This window comes from Euprymna scolopes, chromosome 2, assembly GCF_053919585.1.
Source record: "Euprymna scolopes isolate OS-2025 chromosome 2, ASM5391958v1, whole genome shotgun sequence".
Lineage (NCBI taxonomy): Eukaryota > Metazoa > Mollusca > Cephalopoda > Sepiida > Sepiolidae > Euprymna > Euprymna scolopes.
The window spans coordinates 4,715,254-4,731,394 of NC_136483.1; the positions used below are offsets into that span (position 1 = coordinate 4,715,254).

The 16,141-nt window shown below is 34.4% G+C and overlaps 1 protein-coding gene across 1 annotated transcript in view; it reads right to left on the bottom strand.

The window, feature by feature from the left end:
• Nucleotides 1-16,141, bottom strand: part of LOC145241389 (CD109 antigen-like) — a 322,627-nt gene that overhangs the window by 59,583 nt on the left and 246,903 nt on the right. Inside the window, exons 30-31 of the mRNA XM_080104314.1 lie at nt 12,590-12,758; nt 4,568-4,725 (exon numbers count right to left, since the gene is read on the bottom strand). Of these exons, the coding sequence (XP_079960440.1) occupies nt 4,568-4,725; nt 12,590-12,758 (327 nt within the window). The remainder of the gene's footprint in view (nt 1-4,567; nt 4,726-12,589; nt 12,759-16,141) is intronic.

The following is a 16,141-nucleotide window of genomic DNA, read 5'->3' on the forward strand; positions in this document are numbered from 1 at the left end:
GCGCTTACCGACGTTGGAAAAAAAAAGTTTTTTCTGACATAGCAGTAAACGGAATGTATTCTGTCCAGCGTGAGCGGATCTAGTTGTAATCAACTTCAGGGAGCAAATGAAATGCCCTCTGACATGGCGTAAGGGGCAGAGGGGGTGCAATGGCTGACGTGGCCATTATGTTACGAATCGCTCAAGAGAAGATGAATGAAATATGTATGCAAGTACTTAGGAAAATAGAAGGCTACCCACCATAAGGAATGTTAAGAGGTTTTTTGTTTCCCACAAAATACTAGTAATAAGAGTAGGCTTATGATGAATAGGATAAGGCTTGGGATGGAAAAAATTTTTTTGTGTGCTACCTATGGGAAGAAAAGCTGATCAAGGACGATGATAGTCCGTTTTGAAGAGGCAGATTGACCTCGATTTTATTATTCGGTTGATTGCCGAGAATTTATCGATCACGCGTAGTGTCGACGGGAGTAAAGGATGCTCCTGAAATTCTGATTTAAATTATGAAGAGACCATGGGGTCACAGGGAGTTATTGACCTTCGAGGGCGCAAAGATTAGCGCCACATGGTATTAATTGTTGATATTATTTTACTTAGTATATGTTATTAATTATTGAATAAAGGTATGACAGTTTTCTTTGCCAGTGAGGTGAGCATATATATCCCATTCTTAGTAAATGTGGGAAGTAGAAAATGTATGCCTTCGCCATACATTTTGATAAAAAGGGGGGGGGAGGAATGTTACAAAATGGATTGAAAGAGAGAGAGAGAGAGAGAGAGAGAGAGAGAGAGGTGAGTAAACGTGGAGTGTAGACACGTTTACCAGAACCGAGGGTCAGCTGACCAGATTATGTATGAGTGACGTGGTCAGGTTGGCTAGATCTGTGAGATTTGATTTGGACACAGAAGACAACGGACGGCTTCCCGTTGTCTCCTCCTCTCCACGGGGGGGGGGGAACGCTGACGTGTGTAGAAGAAGAACCCACACAGGCCGATTTCACTTCCACCTTCTGCAGGACATCTGGAGAAAGTGAAATAAAAACTATAAAACTAATTCCTTGTCTTGGAGTGATTGAATCTTCATCCAAAAACAGGTATCAAGTCTCCCCCCAGGATGAGAAATTTCCAGATGGTCCAACATCGAAGAAGCAGAGGTAGGTTCTGAAAATACATGTCACACCCACAAAAGCATATGAATAATTAGATATGAACACACACAACCGCATATGAAACTAGACGATCATACGCACATGGAATCCTTTTATGTTATACACCAAACGTCAATTTGGTGCCCCTCTATGATAACCCTAGTGATAACTTCAATGATAACGCTATGTAACACAAGGATGGAACTGCTAGAAAGGACTTATCATGCCTTGATAGAGTTCAAAATAGACTTTGTAGCCTTATGGGGGATGTCCTTTTCTCTTCCCTGCAACCTCTTTCTCACAGAAGAGATGTTGCGGGGTTGTCTCTGCTTTATCGTTATTTTCATGGCTGGTGCTCGTCTGAAATCCAATCTCTGGTCCCCCCTCGCCAATCTTTCACGAAAAACACCCGTCTAGCTGAATCCACTGTGAAAAATTTCCCCCACTCTATATCTGTGGCCTAAATCAAAAGGCGGATTCCATGAACAAAGCTTCTTTCTTAGAACTGCACGCCTGTGGAATTCTGTTTCGTCTGCCTGCTTCCCTCCGGACTACAACTTGGATGTCTTCAAGTCCAATGTTATCAAATTCCTAATGAACCGCCCCCTTAATTAAACAGTTCATCAAATCTCCACACTAACGTAATGTACTTGCAATAACCCTTATCCCTGAGTGGCTTCCGGGCCTTGATAAGTGGTGATCACTGTGTAAAAAAAAAATAAATAAATAAAAATAATATTCCAAGCTGGGAGTAATTTTCCCTTTAACCAATTTGGTACCCCCACATGGGGAGCGGTATATATATTATTTTTAAATATATTTTTTAAAATGTAATAATAATAATATATATACCGCTCCCCATGTGGGGGTACCAAATTGGTTAAAGGGAAAATTATTCCCAGCTCGCATTTAGGTAAAAATGTGCTTTCGTAAATAATTGACTTCATTCAAAACATATTGCTAAAACCAAAACAAACAACATTTAAATAAATCGCGATATATCCAGACAGTTGGCGAGATGGGTCAGAGGTAAGGGGCTTCGGCTCATTACCATGGAGTCCCGATTTCGAATCTCGCTATATTCAGCCACTCTGATGAGTCGTAGACGACGAAACACGTGTCAGTGGATAATTACATTTTAAAAATAATATATACATACATATATATATACATATATATATATACATACATATATATACACATATACATAACTACATATACATATATATTATTTCAAATAAACCGCGCCGGAGACTTCTTGAATCTGCGCTTATCGCAATTTCAAGCACTATTAAACAACGTGGAGGTTTCTATAACATAGCGCTATTAATAAGTTAACTTTTATTAAAAGAACATTATTTAACTGTAGACACAGGTTAACTTTCTCACACCATTCAAACACCCCCTATAATAATTAACACATAATCTCAATCAATAAATTACATAAAAAAAACACTCATTTCATTTCTGTTACAAACTTATATTTGAATTTCAACAGATATATCTTTTTTCCAATAAGAATATTAACTGCGTTTCATAGTTTTAAAATTACATTAACGACTATATGATGTCACTAAAATTTCCTTCTCTTTAACAGCGCCAGCCCTCCCCCTCCTTTTTGAATTTCCAACGTCTTTTTCCGTTTCTCTGAAATAGAACTGCGTCACACTGTGCACGTGAAACATTTTCAAATATTTTGTACTGGTATTTTTTGTTTCTTAATCTCATTCATCCAGAGGAAGTCTCGAAATAAAGAAGAAACATTGATGAACACATAATACGGTTCGTTCCATTTTATTTTCTCTATACATATACATATATATATATACATATATATATACATATATATATACATATATATACATATGCATATATACATATACATATATGTATACATATATGTATATACATATATATATATACATATATATATATATATATATATATATATATATATATATATATATATGCACACACACACATGTCAAAAGGCATCTTGAGGAATTTCTTGTTATGTCTGATACAATAATGCTAAAAGTTCAGGCTTAAAAGACCACTTCCTTTTTTTGCGAAAGTTCTGGTCTAATATGCTCCAAAAGATTTCAGTTGGGTTTATACCGGAAGTTTATTAATCCCATTTTGTCTTAAGATCTGATCAACTGAAATCAGAGTCCTTCTTTACGATGTGCTTCGACTCACAACATCAACAAAATTCATCCTAGAAGACTGGAATGTACCATGTTGAAATTCCTTTAAGCTTGCTCCTATATCTCCTGTATAGCCAGAGGGTACAAACGCGCGTGCGCACACACATACACACACACACAAACACAGACACAAATATAGGCACAATAGAACTTTGAAACGAACTTTTTGATGCTTCTGTCTACTTCTTATTCAAGAACTTCAAAACTTATCAGCAACTTTGGTCTTTCAAAATATGTTTTAAATACCTGTGAAATTGTTGATATAAATATATTTTATTTGTTAACTCATGTTTTCTCGTTCATTCCCAAAATTCCAATCATCAAGTTTGCACTTGCTAATTGGTGACCCATTCGTAACAATCATGTTTTTATCCATCTTTTTCAGTTGCAAATTTAACTGCATGCATATTAAATGTTAGTGCTGTTCTGGGTACTTTTCGAAGATGTCAGTTTCGCTAAAATACACTACCTGTGGCCAGGAGTGTCATTACGATTCTATTGTAACCTATTTTTTTCTGTATAATTAAAAATAACAAGTCTTGTTACTTCTGTATCACCTCTATAAATAATATAGAAGATAAGAAACTTATTATTTTCCCTTTAATTTACACACGTGTTTCTGGTGTATACAGACACTCTAAATTAAATGGTAAAACTGAGAAAAGAAAGTCACTCTTTCTTCAAATGCTCATAGAGACATTAATAAATAAAAAATTAATCCAATCAACGAGAAAAACATAGAGATATACGAGTGGCAGACGGGGATGTGATCAGTTAATTACATATTATATTATTATAGCTAATTATTATGCTTAATACATTTTATTAACATAACTCAATCCCAGAACTAAATCATATTTTAGTATATATTTTGTGCCATTAAGCGAAAAAGGCTGTGATGAGGGTCATTGACAAGTTGACACAAGAGGGCTTTCATGGGCTCTTTCAGAAGTTTTTGGAATGGTGCAGCAAGTGCATTGCAACCGGAGGAGATTACTTTCATTACAGCAATGATCATATATTATCAATATAATGACATTCGAAAACAAGGCTTCATCAAAGGGAGGCCACTCTCACATTCTTGCCCAGGGTCACCACATTGACCTTTTTAAAGTCAAATTTCATTAATTTCTCCTTTTTCGAGCATAACGTATAGACTAATTAGGGAAGGAACAAGCAGAATATTATATCAAAGATAAAAAGATTTTATACCTGTGTGTTCGAGTAACCTCCGTTCGAGTTTTGCTTGGAAAGGAGCCAGGCGTTTAATTTCACTCCCTTCAGTCTTTCTTTAAGAATTGCGTATCCATGTAGTACATAAGCCGTTTGTTCAACGTCATACTCGCCAGGAATATATTTATATTTACCTTCTGTAAGGAAAAACATAAAATGCAGTTTTCATTATTAACTTTTTATCACATATGAAAATATATATTGCAATTAAGCCACACAAAATCTTCCATGTTTCATCCCTGTAAGAATTCGTCAGGTTAAATTGCATGAAATTCATGTTACTGGGTATTTTTATATATATATATACTATCTAGTGTTACTCGCATACTGTTGAAATAAATATTGATTAATAATTAGTTAATTATTAAATTAGGAATCAAATAAAAACATACCTTATTTGTTTTAAATAAGGTTCACACTGGAAGTCATAACAACGTTGACAAAAGAAATTAATTAACATATAAAGATGTTTTAGTTTTAACACAGACATGCAGAGACCATTAGTCTTTAATTACATTTTGACAAGAAGAGAGCAAGTAAGGCAATCACTCGTTTATATATACATACAAAGAAAAGTTACTCAAAAGCTTACAGCTCAAAAAAATAACACGCCATCAAAACATAAAACAAGGGAGGTAAAGTTTCATACAGTTCAAGGAACACAACTCCCACAACCTTCACAGCATTAAAATCTTATTAAAATTGAGAATTTTTCCAATACTGAAAATGTGTACATAAAATGTTAGATCTTCTTATAACATTTTACAAAATGGTGATACAGAAAAATAGGCGACTAGAATTTTGCAGCAAATGGTGTCCGATAAAAAAAAAATCGCAATTATTTTTTGCATAAAATAGTAAAAATGTTATTGTTTCTTTTGAATTTGTCTTTAGTATTATAAAAAATATATTACTTTATGAAATATTTAGTGATTTATTTATATTTTTTATAAAAATAAAATAATTTTTTATTTGACACTGTTTACTGTGGACTTTAAGCCGGCTATTCTTCTGCATCATGTGTGTATGTGTTTGTGTGTTTGTAGTATATATATATATATATATATATATATATATATATATATATATATATATATATATATATTTGATATGATAAGTTTTTGTCTATTTGCAGTTGATTTATAGCGATAGAAATTATCTATATATTAATTCCATAGTACCTTTAACGTATGTACGTACTTGTGTCACGGTTTCCAGATTATAAATTATTTGATCGGGAGATCCTATTTATTGAAAAGGAGGATAGAAGACGATAACATACTACGAACGTTAAATCATTTTTATATAGATTTGTTAATTTATTGTTCGTAGTATTTTATCATTTTTATCCTCCTTTTTAATAAATACGATCTTCTGATCACTGAAGATGCAATGCAAAAAAAATGAATGATGACGTTTTGGGCTGTACGTTTTTTTTCTGTTTTAATTTTATGTTTATTTTCTTAATGAAACCTTATTATCCTGTAATTATGGCCTCCTTAACACGATTTGTTTTTAAAATTGTAATGTAAACATGGTTATGAAATATTTAATTATTTACAATTACTTTTAACGTACGTGCGTGTGTCATGGTTTATTAAACAAAAAAAATAGACCCAGAGTAAGTCAAATGTCTTTTAATTCTATAAAAATATCTTTAATTAGAAATAATTGTTATTAAAAAAAATCGACAATTATTTCTACTGTGGAATTTCCACTGGTCCCACTAGTTATATAGAAGTGAAATTATATAAATATCAGAAAATAATTTTTCTAATGTTTACATAATTTCACTTATAATAGCTCTCTATATGTATTGAGCACTTGCATTGAGAATGTATTTATAAAAGCTAACTAATTTTATTATATTTGCAAATGTTCAATAATAGTTCATTATTTGAATCATTAGATTGGCTCACATAATTATCGCAAAATAACTATGAAAAATCAGAGTTCAAAAATATATATACAGTATTATATTAAAAAAAAAACTCTTCTTGCTTTTTAATTTCCCTATCTAAAACTAATATAGTTCACATGCTTTTTATATAATTTTATTTAATATCATTTTTTATAATGTTTTTGTTATCTCTGCTGTGTTTTTGCACATAGGTACCAACTAATCTGTTGATTCAACCGCCATAAATCAACCTTAAATAGACAAAAACTTATAACATCAAAAAATCATTGTAAGCGTGTAATAGATGTAATAGCTAAATGTAGGTCAACCGAGATGACCAGAAAATTCATTGAGTAGCAGAAATTAGGAACTCGTGATTTTAAAAAGTCTATGATCTGGTAAATAATCTTACAATCAACACTTCCACCACTATTCAACCACCATGATACTACTTGCACGGTAATTGATAAGGCTGGACTATCCAACCAAAGAGTTCATCTTAACCTCCACCTTGGACTCCACAAGTTATTCCCTCCCAAATTTCCCACTGCTGACAAAAGCCGCACTTGATCATTTAATCATCTTCCTCCCATATAAAAAGATATTCAAAGCGTATGTGCCTGATCTTATTCGATTATAGTAATAAAAAGTACCTTTTCACTGGCCCTGATGGTCTATGAACTTTATAACAAATGTCTTGTCAAATCTTGCTTCCATGTAAAACTGCTGCTCTGATACTAGAGTGCAAGAATTCTGGTGAAAGAACTGTACTGCACAATTATCATCCTATTAGTCTCATCCCATTCCTCCAATCATGAATCAATCTAGTGATAGTCCACCAACTCGTTGATGCTTAATATCTTTCTAACCAACATTATGAATTTACGCCGTTTTATTGCTGATATCCTAACGGTCATCTGAATGCATCTACGAGGTACCTTCAATAAGTTTCCAGACTTTTTTGTACAAACATTTGCAATTGTAGACTCTAGAATATTCATTATGTTATTGCTATACATGTGATGAGATCGCTGACCAATTTTTATATTTTCAGGTTTAAATGAACAGCAATAACAGGAATTAGAATACACCCTACTAAAGCCTGATTGTTGCAACTAGTAAATTTCAAAAATGCAGTTTGGACGTGAGGATAAGAACAATATGCAATAAAATTCGGTTTTAAACTTGGAAAAAATGCCACAGAAACGTATGGAATGCTTCATACTGCTTTTGGATCATCTTGCCTGAATCAAGCATCCGTTTTCGAGTGGCATAAAAGATTCAAGGACAGCAAGGAGTCTGTAAGCGAGGATGAGAGATGGGGGTGGAGTGAAGAAGTAAAACACTAAAGTTAATTGGCCAAATAAAGAATTTCATAGATAAAGACCATCATTTGTCTATAGAGACAATAAGTGCGCAGTTTTATGTCAGTGTGGAAACTGTGAACACATTTGCGAGGAACTGAAGATGTGGAAGATTTGTGCAAATGCACCCGTCCAAAACTGTGAGGCATAACGAAAAGTGTGGTAGGAATAAGAAAGTCAGAACACCCAGCAAACTGATTTTTGATTGGCCAAATAAAAAATTTCATGGATAAGGACCGTCATGTGTCTATAGATACATGAAGTGCACATTTTAATCTCAGTTTGGGAACTGTACACACAATTATTCATGAGGAACCGAAGGTGCAGAAGATTTGCAAGAATGCACCAGCCCACAACTCTATCCTTGTGACAGATTATTTAACCAAGATGGATATCAAGACAGTTTCTCACTCTCCCTATAGTCCAGACCTTGCTTCCTGTGACTTTTAGCTATTCACTAAGCTCAAGGAAAACCTTAGAGGCTGTCGTGATGAAACAATTGAGGAGATGAAAGAGGCTGCGACACAAGGGTCATTGACATGCTCACACAAGTGGACTTCCATGAGATCTTCCAGAAGTTGTTGGAACGGTACAACAAGTGCATTGTAGTCAGAAGGAACTCGAGTTTCATGTGTGAATTATCAATAAAAGTGCCCATGCGAAAAAAAAAAAGTCTGGAAACTTATCGACAGCACCTCGTATCATCTATTTGATGAGACGTGTAAATCTAGGGCAGCAGCGTTTGATATAGCCAAAGCATTGACAAGATCTGACATGTAGGTATTAACTGTAAAAGTTAAGTTATATAGTATTACTGGACGAATATTTAATACAATCAGATCTTCGTTAGCCAAAGAATGGACATATCTATATGTCTACCTCTACAAGGCAACCATTCACCCATGCATGGAGTATTGTTGCCACATTTAGGCTGGTGTATCTGTTACTAGGCTCTCACTCTTAGATATGGTTCAAAAGAGAGTCACCACCCTAACAGATCCTGAACAACCTCTGTCCCATCGACGAAATGTTATCTCCCTCTACCCGTAGGTTCTTTGACAAACTATAAACTCTTTTTTTTATTTTTTTTTTATTCAATTTTCACCCCAAACAAGGCAAGTGCCACTTTGAAGTAGGGGGCTACTATCGGGGACACAATTTGCATGGGCACTATGAAGGGAAATGAGCAGCAAGATGCTTGTTCACATTGCACTTGAACTTCTGCATGTCAGTACAATTGGGAAAGCAGAATCCCGGAAGGGAGTTCCAAAGACTTGCAGTTCTGGGAAAGAAACTATTGGAGTAAAAGGCTTTCTTACACCTAGGGATCTCTACTGTAACGGGGTGGGACTTGTACTCCCTCAACATAAATACACCTGACAAACAGGACAAGCAGCAAAATCCCACCCCTACACAGATACCAGAAATCCTTCTACTCTAATAGTTTCTTCCCTAGAACTGCTATACTTTGGAATTTCCTTCTGGGTTCCTGCTTACCTGACTGTACTGACATGCAGAAGTTCAAGTACAATGTAAACAGACATATTGCTGCTCAACTCCCTACATAGTATCCCTACAAATGCAATAAAAAATAAAAATCAACATAATGTGCCTCATTTCCATATGCGGACTGAAACCAGATGATGTGAAAATCACTGTTCATTTTTACAATATCCTATTTAATTATTGGAATTCTTTGAGATGAGTAATTTTGTATATTTATTTATTTGCGAACTGTTATCCTCATCTTTATATGGCGTTTCTGAATTTCTGAGATGAGTATTCCATATATGCATTGGCCAGTACTGGGAACAATGGTGATCCCATCGTCAGACCTTCTTCCTGCTGATATATATCAGATCCCATCACGAAGTATGTCGTTTCTACACAGAAGGTCAACATCTCCATTATATTATCAATTGGAATGCAAGTGAGTTCTTTCAATGAGGCATCCGATGTCAGCTTATCCCATACCATTGTCAGAGTCTCATCAGTGGGTACCTTCGCGAACAGACTCACTACATCTAGACTCACCATCTGGTTGGAATGAATGTTTATTATTTCTACGAAGTGAGCTGAATTCTGGACGCATGATGGAGAATTGCCGATGATTGGGTTGATTATATCTACCAGCAATCGACTCAATGGATGGCATGCTGAACCTTGGGCACTGACAATGGGTCTTAATGGAATACTGTCCTTGTGAATCTTAGGAAGGCTGTATAAGTGTGGTAACTTACTGTAATGTTGTACAAGCTGTCTGTATTTTGCAGGTGGTATAAGGTCCTGAGGATCTGTGGCAGCTTCTTTTCCATTTTCAAACATGTGAACTTGATTCATCCAACTGTACAGTTCACGATGGAAAAAGAACATAACAATAAATTATCGTTCCTAGATGTGCTGATAACCCGCACTGGTAAGGGGTTTATGTCATCTGTATACTGAAAACAAACTTTCACTCGACAGTACCTAAACTTCATATAATGTAAAGAAAGCAATATGTAGTAGCAGCAGTTCATATCAAGAGAAACCCTCCACCGTAACAACTATCCAGAGAGCATGAAATCAGCTCCAAGAAATCTGGACCAGATACAAAAGGACACCACTCAGAACTCACCGCAGTTTGTATACCATATATGAAGGGCTTGTCTGAAAAAATCCAACGAATATGTAATCCATATGACATCAGGACAGTATTCAGGAGTGATTCAACTCTCTAGAAACGGTTTGTGAGAGTCAAGCCCCCTACAGAAAAAAATCATGACTAAGAACTGTATATGAAATTCCATGTAAATGTGGAAAACTATACAAATGTGAAACGTGTCGTCCACTGAAAGTATAGTTAGAAGAACATCGAAAAGCCATAGTACATGGAGAGACTGAAAAGTCGGGTATAGCTGACCCTATCTCGAAAGAAAAGGGAAACCATCTACCATTATGGGACGAAGTAAAAATTATAGACAGAGAAGAACGCTGGAGAGTAAGACGACTGAAAGAAGCAGCACATATGCTGGGGAATAACAAACTGCTAAGTAGACCTAGTATAGAATTTAATACGATATGGGAACTATTGCTTATCAACAATAGATAATATACAGAAATTTCCAGGTTAGTATCTGGAGGTGCATTAATTCACTGGGAACGATGCCCCCCCCCCAATCTTAGTTAAGACATGCATCTAGGAGAAGGTAACTCTGATGTAAAAATCTGCATTGTACTGTGTGCTTTGTCTCGTGGCAATCATCTGGAGCGACAAGGATTAGCAGTAATAGCAAAAAGTGTGGTTGGTTCTACACAAAGCCTTCACTACTATAGACAAATAATCTGTGTGGATTTCTGAACAACTTAGTTGTTGTTGCGGAACCTCATACGTTGAAATCAACAGGAGAGTCCATCATATATATATATATATATATATATATATATATATATATATATATATATATATATATATATATATATATATATATATTATCTGTCATTCGATTATTATTATAGATATACGTTAATACCTAGTAATATTAACAACTAGAAATAAAAATAGGTTTAAGGCTCCTAAAATTCGTACTAGAATTGTCTGCAGTGGTTAGAGTCCTTGAAAAAAATCAACTGTAAAAAGTGATATTTTCTTGAAGGTTGAATGTTCGATCCTCAGTGTGGGCGACCGAAAAATACAATTGCAAATTACTTAGCAAATTCAATTCAGTCATGGCTGACAGGACAAGAGCATGCTATCCCCATGAAGTTAAAAAAGGGTTTTGCTCGAAATTCCATCCATATTCTCGAGTTCTACGGAAACGTTCCCGAATTTGACGAGATACACCTGAAGAAGGTCGGGGTTATATCGACCGATACATTGTGAAAATACGAACAGTAATCCGATGAATCCAAATAATACTCATCTTTATAGTTATTGTTTCACAACGTTTCGTGAATCTCTATGGTTCCAGGTAAGCATTGTCTGGAGATAGGGGTTTCAATCCTACCAAAATGTGAGAAGACAGTAATTACTGAGGATACAGTTAAGAGATTCCATCGCGGTTTATCACCTGACAGAGGAATAGTTGACCGAAACGTAACGTGAAAGAACTACAAAAAAAAAAAAAAAAGATGAGCATAACAGTCCACAAATAAATAAATAAATAAACAAATTTACTCATCTCAAAGAATTTAATAATTAAAATTTGTCTGTTGTAATATTTTTTCATATGGAGAAATGTATTTCGTATGAGGAAACTGGATGCCCTGAAAACTAGCCCCCTTACTCCCATCAATAAGACAAAACTGCTTCCTTTCCATCCATTTCCATAACTATAACCCTAACCCATCATACTGATCACGCAACCTCTGAAAAATCCCTACCCATAACATACACCTCTATAGACACTGAAATGTCTGCACCAACCCAGAAAAGAACTCGAAGCCCCTCCGTGGAAAAGATTTTTGTTCGATCAGCGATTCTTAAATAATCAACGCTATTTACTAAAAAAATGCTGATCTAATGAAACTAATAGATTTCAGGGAGGTGGCTGGCATATCAATTGAAGATCCCTGCAATTTCTCCAATGCCAAAAGAATTCTAACAGTAATCCGAGTTAAGAACTTATCGTTAGAGGAGGCTAATAAATCCTTGGAACTTTTCTTGTAATTTTTAAAGAAACTTGAGAAATTTGCAAAAATGTGTTTTACAGCTTAGATGAACAAATATAAAAATGCAACAAAACAAGACGTCATTACTGGACACGGCTTTCGTTTCAATAATTGCTTCAACTTTTTCGGCTTCCACCTTTTCGTCTACGAGCACGTATGTGTTGAACAAGATGCATAACGTGTAAGTATCGAGTTGCCTTAGATTCCTGCCTTTCAGAAATGCGACTGCTTTTTTTATGGCAACCTCAACTTTCGCCTGAAATATAAAACGGGTTGAAATTTAATTGGTGTGAATTTAAATCTCTATTAATCATAACCGTTTTAATAATTTGGTAAACATGCAGTGAACCACCCGTTTTTTATTTTTCGTGATATTGCCTCGGCATATTCTGGCAGCATATGTAAACCACCGGAATATGCTGAGCGTTGATCAAATTCTAAAAAAAAAAAGAAAACATCAAGAAAGAAAACGTCGTATAGAAATTTCAAGAAAAAGAAGTAAAAATGGGAATAGAACAAAACTAAAAGGTCAACCTACGTTAAGTTTCATGACTAAATATCATCTTTATAAAATAAGTTTTGGAAAGCATTATATATATATATATATATATATATATATATATATATATATATATATATATATACATATATATATATATATAAAGCATTTAATTTATATATATACTTTTTGTAAAAAAGTTTCTATTTTGTAATTGTTTTAGTTTTGTAAAAAAATGTTTTTTTGTGTAAATTCTTTTGTAAAAGATTTTACTGTTCTCAGAAGTAATTTAGTGTTACGAATTTTGTTTCATTTTTGTAAAATATAATTTTTTCTTCTCTATTTTTTTCTGTAAAGGTTAGGGAGGGGGCTAAGCTTTCCATATTCGGATACGATCATAGTCCCTGGCAGAATCTGTCTTTATTATAGGAAGGGTTAGGGTTTAATCTCTGATGTACGTGGAATTCCTAAGGAAATATTCCTAGCAAATGTTTTGTAGGAAATCTTTTTCAATCGCTCACGGTGTGTTCTGAACCGATGACACACTCTCGCTGTAAATTTTGTGCAATGACTATGGCGTGGGACATCATGTTCATTTGTTTTTTTTAATTTCTCAAGGGGACTTGGAAAAAGGTCCCATTTTATTTTTAATGAACGATTAAAACAAACTTTTTTTTCCTAACAGCGCGTTTATATTCTAGTCTGGTCGATTTTCATTGGCTGAGTGTTTGCCAGTTTCCAGTATTTTACATAAGCTGCTGAAATATGCCGAGACTTTCACTGAAAAATCGGGTCGTTCACTGTACAAGTGCTAAAAATTGATTTAAATTTGTTTCTAGTGAGTGCATCGATGACACAGATATAATAAAATTGATCAAATGAAGTTTCGCATTATCAATAAAATTCTATTGTTTAGTATTGCATTCGAATAATTACAGTAATAAATTCAGTATTACATTTTTTATTTCAATATTTTATTCAGTTTTCACATATTGGCTGTTCACAGTTTATTTACAGTCAAACGAGCATTCGTTACTAATACTAATTAATAATGTTATATAGTTATTATTATTAGTATTAGGCGATACCACTTGTGCGCGTATGTTACGTGAGTTCTTATTAGTAAAGATATGAGTCTTAGTGAGAGTTCTTGTCTTATTACATATGATGTTGTATCTTAGAGAGAGAGAGATGTTGTTGTAAGAGAGATTGTTCGTTTATAACTATTCCTATATTTTTAAATGTTCATTACTTAGACGTGTAGATATGAAGAAAGCTCTTAGAATGATGAGATAGTGTTCAGACAGTCTTAGTGTAGATATAAATGTAGATTCACATTGTGGATATGAGATGTCGAGACGTGTATGTAATGACATTTTTATAACACAGACATATAATAACAATACAATTTACCTTTTTGTAGAAATCAACAAACACAAAGATGAGCTTTATCACAAAACACATGAATTTATTTCTTCACGACCGGTCGTGATTTCCTCATTAAGAATTCAAAGTTTCACATTTTAGTTTCTGAAGTGACGTCTCGCTTCAGACGTCCGCCTGTCTCTGAGTTTTCTCACTGACCGTCTCCCCGACCAACTAATTCTCACTTCCTATATTGAGAAATCCATGCATCCCGGCCACGTGAGCAAAATTCACGTGTTTCAACATGCGCGACTTTGCACGTTTCCGACATTGATTTCCCAATAACCTATTTTTTCTTGTGTTGTTTCCACAAAGGAATTCAACCTACATATCTAATTTATTTAACCCATATTTTATTATCCACATTCTTTTAACAATTGAATAGTTTATTTATTATTTATTTTCATCCGAATTAACAATTTACTGGACATTCCATTTAAACCTATTGTTCTTTAAAACTTATGTCCAGGGTTTCGAATTTCTGCTTTCTCTTATTTTCATTTTAACTAATCCTCTCTATTTTTATACTTACATGAACAGGGGACAGCCCTTATCATGTAACAATAATACTAATTAATAATACTAATTAATAAATATTTAATTACTAATATTAATTACTAATACTAATTAATAATACTCATTAATAATAACTAATTAATAATAACTAATTAATACTAATTACTAATACATGCAAATCTAACATGAAATACGAGGTGCTTTCAATAAGTTTCCAGATTTTTTTTCGTATGGGCATGTTTATTGATAGCATACACATGAAACTCTAGTCTCCTTCGAAGTAATCTCTTCCGGCTGCAGTGCACTTGTTGTACTGTTTCAACCACTTCTGGAAGGCCCCATTGAAGTCCTATTATGTAATGTTCTTCATCACAGCATCTTTCATCTCCTCAATTGTCTCATAACAACAGCCTCTAAGGTTTTCATTGAGCTTAGGGAAATAGCCAAAAGTCACAGGAAGTAATGTCTGGACTATAAGGAGAGTGAAACGCTGTCTTGACACTCATCTTCGTCAAATAGTCTGTGACAAGAATGGAGTTGCAGACTAGTGCATTTGGGCAAATCTTCTGCACCTTCAGTTCCTCACGAAATAAGTGTGTGTACAGTTTCCTCACTGACCTCAGACAAATATTGTCTCTATAGACACACGACGATCTTTATCCATGAAATTCTTTATTTGGCCAATCAACTCTGCTGTCTTGACTTCCTTACTCCTCTCACATCTATCATCATCCTTCACAGACTCCCTGCCTTCCTTGAATCTCTTCTGCTACTCAAAAACTGATTCTCGATTCATGCAAGATAGTCCAAAAGCAGTATGAAGTATTCCACACGTTTATGTGGCATTTTTTCCCACGGTTAAAAAACAATTTTATTGAATATCATTCTTCTAATGTGTCCTCACGTCCAGATTGCATTTTGAAAGTTCACCAGCTGTGACAATTAGGCTTTAGTAGGGGTGTATTCCAATTCCTGCTGTAGCCGTTCATTTGAACCTGAAATCATAAAGATTAGTCAGTCATCTCATAAGATATATAGCAATAACATAGTGAATTTTCAAGGATTTAACGACAATTTTAAATGCCTGTACAAAAAAGTCTGGGAAAGTTATTAAAGGCACCTCGTATACTGATAGAGCATGCAAGAATGGTCAATGTCTTTGAACTGAAATGTTTAAGAACTAATCTTAGAATAGTTCT